Genomic DNA, 5,981 nt, shown 5'->3' on the forward strand with positions numbered 1-5,981 from the left:
GCCAACCCCTCTGCACCACCTACCCTCCTCCCTGCTTCCCCTCTCTACTCGGTCGACTCCTGTCAGGTCTGGTTCTCCCAGTGTGGTTTTGCTAGCATCATAAATTAGCATCCTGATTTAGCATCAGTGCTCTGCCCGTCTCTTGAGACATCTTTTTGTCTACCTGTCTGTATGTCGTGTAATTCTTAATATTGCACTCAGTCTGCCAGTCCGTATGTAGCGTTAGTCTTCTTCTAGTCTGCCTGTCCTTATGTTCTGTATCTCCTCGTTCTGAATTAAGTCCGCCAGTCTGTGCGTAGTGCTAACTTTATAGATAGCTTTTGTCTGCTAGCCCTTTCTGTTTATTATTGAGTTTCCTCGTTAGCACCTTATGGTGTCCTCTTCTAGTTGCTCCGCTGTTTAGTCTAGTTTTGGTTTCCCGGTTCCTCGGGTCCGTGTCTTAGTTCTTTTGTTCAGTCAACCACTAATAGGTGTAGTTTGCCCTGCCTGCAAACCTCCTTGAGTTTTGTACTTATTTTCCTGTGTGTACCAATAAATTATTATTGTTTAAACTGCCTGTCTGCCGTGTCATGTTGCTTCGTGCATGAGTCTTCGAACCGTCCCGTAACAACCAGAGTGCTGCGCTGCAGCTGCCTGGAGTTACTGCTGATGAAATGATTATGATTAATGACAGCCACTGCAAGGAGCTGCACAGGAGCGCGAGAGCAGAGGGGAGAGAGGGAGAAAGATGGGGGTCAGGCAGATGCAGGGACCGGGGAGGGGGCCCTGACATCCTGTTTTTGTAATTTGTCCTCCCTACCAGTGGTGCCTGGTGAAAATCTTTGGTGGGGGGGCGCAGTCTGCAAATTACCTTTTATTTAAAATGAGTAACATCAGCCACAACTATTTCCAGGAATGCAAATTGTCTACCTTTGGAGGATATTCTAATCATACTATAATTTAACATTATCAAAACTTATCAGAACTAAATTTCAAAACAATTCATCAATATTTACAGGATCTGTACAAACTCAAAACACAGACACACACACAAACCCCTATTCAGGGCTCCAGACTAACTTTTTCACTGATAGCACATTTGTCTGAGGTTAAACCGAGTTATATGTACTCTACACGCGGGCTTCTCTACGAGCAGCCTTTTCTCCATTGGCAGCTAGCCGTCATCTAGTAGAAGAGGAGGGGAAAGGCCGTGTGACAGTGCCAGAAAGCACAGTCAAAGAAAGAACGTCAAAGTGCCCCTGCGCCCTGTATTAACCAGCCGCCACTGCTCCCTACCACTTGAGTTCCCTAGTGAGTTGGTTTCGCCATTATACAACCCTGTTCCTATTTCCTGTGTAAATATCAATTTCCGTTTCTTCACATTAGTTATATTTATATATTTTAATTCACTTATAAATATATTTTGCACTTGTTTTTTTTTGTGTGTAAATATTCTCTTGTAAATATTTTTTTGTGACACTAGCTAGTTGATGTCTTGAGATGTTGCTTCAATATTTCAACATAATGTTCTTTCCTCATGATGCCATCTATTTTGTGAGGTGCACCAGTTCCTCCTGCAAAAACACACCCCCACAGTATGATGCTGCCACCCCAGGCTTGCAAGCTTTCCCCTTTTTCCTCTAAATGTAACGATGGTCATTATGGCCAAACAGTTCAATCGTAGTTTCATCAGACCACAGGACATGTCTCCAAAGATTAAGGTTTTTGTCCCTGTGTGCATTTGCAAACTGTAGTCTGACTTTTTTAGGTTGCTTTTGGAGTAACGGCTTCTTCCTCTCTGAGTAGCCTTTCAGTCAATGTTGGTACAGGACTCGTTTCACTGTGGATAATGACACTGTTACCAGCCTCAGCCAGCATCGTCAAAAGGTCTTTTGGTGCAAAATGTGTGTATCAACCCTAGAACAAAAGCAAAACAGGTTCATCTCTGGGGCACAGAACTACTCTCCTTCGTGAGCGGTATGATGGCTGGATATTCCCATGGTGTTTATACTTGGGTATAATGGTTTGAACAGATGAACATGGAACCTTCAGGCATCTGCAAATTGTACCCAAGGATGAACCAGACTTGTGGAGGTTCCTGATATCTTGGCTGATTTCTTTAGATTTTCCCATGTTGTCACAAAAGGAAGCAGTGTGTTTGAGGTATGCCTTAAAATTCATCCATGCATGTGTCTCCAATTAACTCAAATGTTGTAAATTAACCTATCAACAGTCATGACAACATCATCTGGGCTTTCCAAAATAGTTTGAAGGCATAGTAATTGTAGTGTTTGTAATCTTCTGACTTTGAATAAAACAATAAAATAGTATGTAAAAAAACATATCTCTCATTATTCTGGCATTTAGCAAACAAATAATTTTGATAATCCTGACTGACCCAAAACAGGAAAGTTTAGTCTGATTTAACGTCAGATTGAGAGCAGTCATGGTAAAGCACAACTTGTCCTGCCACAACTCTCACCTCTCCTCCAGCACTGAACGAAGCAAATGCCACAGGATCTCTTTGTAGATATATGCTGGTTGATCATCTGAGATATTTCTGGGTTTGAGATATATCTTTTGTGACACCAGTCCTGGAACGTTTCTGACACACCTTGTATGTAAATTCTGGTTTCAACTGTGTGTATAGATAGATAGATAGATAGATAGATAGATAGATAGATAGATAGATAGATAGATAGATAGATAGATAGATAGATAGATATACACACACACATAAGATAAAGTGTATATTGTCTCAAAACTGTATTGATATCACAATATACATACAGTACATCCATCCATCCATCTTCTTATCCGGGGTCGGGTCGCGGAGGCAGCAGCCTTAGCAGAGCCGCCCAGACTTCCCGATCCGCAAACACCTCCTCCAGCTCTTCCGGGGGGACCCAGGCCAGTTGAGAGACATAGTCTCTCCAACGTGTCCTGGGTCTTCCCTGAGGTCTCCTCCCAGTGGGACGCGCCCGGAACACCTCCCCAGGGAAGTGTCCAGGAGGCATCGGAAACAGATGCCCGAGCCACCTCAGCTGGCTCCTTTTGACGTGGAGGAGCAGCGGCTCTACTCCGAGCTCCTCCCGCGTGACCGAGCTCCTCACCCTATCTCTAAGGGAGCGCCCGGCCACCCTGCGGAGGAAACTCATTTCGGCCACTTGTACCCGCGATCTCGTTCTTTCGGTCATTAACCAGATCTCATGACCAGAGGTGAGGGTTGGGACGTAGATTGACCGGTAAATCGAGAGCTTTGCTGCCTTGCTCAGCTCTCTCTTCACCACGATGGTTCGGTACAGCGACCGCAACACTGCAGACGCTGCACCGATCCGTCTGTCAATCTCACGCTCCATCCGTCCCTCACTCTTGAACAAGACCCTGAGATACTTGAACTCGTCCACTTGAGGCAAGGACTCTCCACCAACCCGGTGAGGACAAGCCACCTTTTTCCGGTCAAGAACCATGGCCTCGGACTTGGAGGTGCTGATCCTCACCGCCACACTCAACTACAAACTGCCCCAGTGCACGCTGGAGGTTCTGATTTGCTGAAGCCAACAGAACAACATCATCTGCAAACAGCAGAGATGAAATTCTGTGGTTCCCCCTTCCTCCCCCTGGCTGCGCAGAGAAATTCTGTCCATAAAAATAATGAACAGAACCGGGGACAAAGGGCAACCCTGGCGGAGGCCAACACGCACACTGGGAACAGGTCTGACTTACAACCGGCAATGCGAACCATGCGCCTGCTGCGGTCGTAAAGGGAACGGACAGCCCTTAACAGAGGACCAGGACCAGGACAATCCCACAACATCCAGAGTCTTGAGGTATTCAGGACGGATCTCATCCACCCCTGGAGCTCCGCCACCGGGGAGCTTTCTAACCACCTCGGTGACTTCAGCCCGGGTGATGGGTGAGTCCGCCTCTGAGTCCACAGTCTCTGCTTCCTCTTCGGAGGAACGGGGACGGCGGGATTGAGGAGACCCTTGAAGTATTCCTTCCACCGCCTGACGACCTCCCCAGTCGAGGTCAGGAGGTCCCCACCCGCACCAAAGACAGTGCTGGTGGAGAGCTGCTTTCCCCTCCTGAGGCGCCGGACGGTTTGCCAGAATTTCTTCAAGGCCGACATATAGTCCTCCTCCATGGCCTCCCCGAACTCCTCCCAGACCCGGATTTTTGCCTCCGCGACCGCACGAGCTGCCGCACGCTTGGCCTGCCGGTACCGTCAGCTGCTTCAGGAGTCCCACAGGCCAAAAATGAGCGATAGGACTCCTTCTTCAGCTTTACGGCATCTCTTTCTTCTGGCTGCCACCACCGGGTTCGGGAATTGCTGCCGCGACAGGCACCAGAGACCATACGACCACCACTACAAGCAGCCGCAGCGACAATGGAGGAGGAGAACATGGACCACTCAGCCTCCATGTCTGCAACCTCCCTCGGAATCTGGGAGAAGCTCTCCTGGAGGTGGGAGTAGAAAACTCTGCTGACAGAGGGTTCCACCAGACGTTCCCAACAGACCTTCATGATACGCTTAGGTCTGTCCGGTCTGACCAGCTTCTTACCCTGCCAGCGAATCCAACTCACCACCAGGTGGTGATCGGTGGACAGCTCTGCCCCTCTCTTTACCCGAGTGTCTGAGACACGCAGCCGGAGGTCTGATGATACAACTACAAAGTCGATCATCGACCGCTGGCCTAGGGTGTCCTGGTGCCACGTGCACATGTGGACATCCTTGTGCTCGAACATGGTGTTTGTGATGGACAATCCGTGACTAGCACAGAAGTCCAGCAACAGAACACCGCTCGGGTTCAGATCAGGGAGGCCGTTCCTCCCGATCACCCCTCTCCCGGTCTCACCGTCATTGCCCACGTGGGTGTTGAAGTCCCCCAGTATAACAATACAGTACATGTCATAGCAAAATTGAAACCACCATCTCATTCATTGGTCAGATCCCAAGGTCTGAATTCGCTTCACCTGGGTAACTGGGACTCAGTATGTAATCATTACATCTGATCAAAAGTGATTACTGACATGTATAAACAGAAATCAAAGGAGGAATGTGTCTGAAAACAAAAATTATTTCAACTTTATGGGCTACAGTATACAGTATATGCACACACACGCATGAGCAGACACACACATACAGATATTTACACACGTACACACAACAATGTAGCTTCAGAGAGTTGAATAGTACATATCAAATAGCTAGTGTATTTGAGGAACTGCAGTTAGCATAGGATAAATGTCAAAATCAATGGTGTCTTGCTCGAACGGGAAACTTGTTATGAGAAACAGAGTAGATATTTATACTCAAATACCTTTTTTCCACCAAAAAGAACCAGGTGCCAGTTCCGTGCCAGTGCTTAGTTGGTTCAGATCTGGCACCTCCAAAGAACCGGTTGCTTTTCCATCACAAAGGAGCCAAGTTAGAGCCACGCCATACATCACTGCATACGTAGCTGTTTACCAAACAACGCTCGTGCCACACAGAAGTCCACACAGGACTCGAGACTTTTTTTTTTTTCTTGTTTGGTCGCACTTCCCACCTTGTCACAGGAAAAACTTGCTGAACATTTTTCTAATTGATAGACTCTAGAATTTACAGATGCTCCCTGCATGCCCCACATAGCAGGCTGCGGTAACTACTGTTGGCTGCGATGCTCAGACCAGTGTGCGACCAAAAATTACTTTAAAAAGAGTAAACCAGGGCATTCTAATGTCAGATTTTTGAAGATGAAACCGAGTGATTTTTGTCTTGTGCAGTCTTTTCTATGAGCAGAGTAAACAGCGCACGATATATATATATACACTACCGGTCAAAAGTTTTAGAACACCACACTTTTTCCAATTTTTTACAGAAAATTATTCAGTTTCTTGTGTCATTGCATTCTGAAATGAAAGCATAGAACAAACAAGCAATTTTAGTTGAAAAATAAATCATGGAATCAATTTATGGACCAAAATATATTCCAAACTTTTGACTCATCAAAGTAGCC

The 5,981-nt window shown here is 46.7% G+C and overlaps 1 protein-coding gene across 1 annotated transcript in view; it reads right to left on the minus strand.

Moving 5' to 3' along the window:
- Positions 1–3,491: 3,491 nt before the first annotated feature.
- gal3st2 (galactose-3-O-sulfotransferase 2) overlaps positions 3,492–5,981 on the minus strand; it is a 23,948-nt gene continuing 21,458 nt past the window's right edge. Inside the window, exons 5-7 of the mRNA XM_008278982.1 lie at positions 4,206–4,686; positions 3,792–3,931; positions 3,492–3,530 (exon numbers count right to left, since the gene is read on the minus strand). Of these exons, the coding sequence (XP_008277204.1) occupies positions 3,492–3,530; positions 3,792–3,931; positions 4,206–4,686 (660 nt within the window). The remainder of the gene's footprint in view (positions 3,531–3,791; positions 3,932–4,205; positions 4,687–5,981) is intronic.

This window comes from Stegastes partitus, unplaced genomic scaffold (assembly GCF_000690725.1).
Source record: "Stegastes partitus isolate 25-593 unplaced genomic scaffold, Stegastes_partitus-1.0.2 Scaffold140, whole genome shotgun sequence".
Taxonomy (NCBI): domain Eukaryota; kingdom Metazoa; phylum Chordata; class Actinopteri; family Pomacentridae; genus Stegastes; species Stegastes partitus.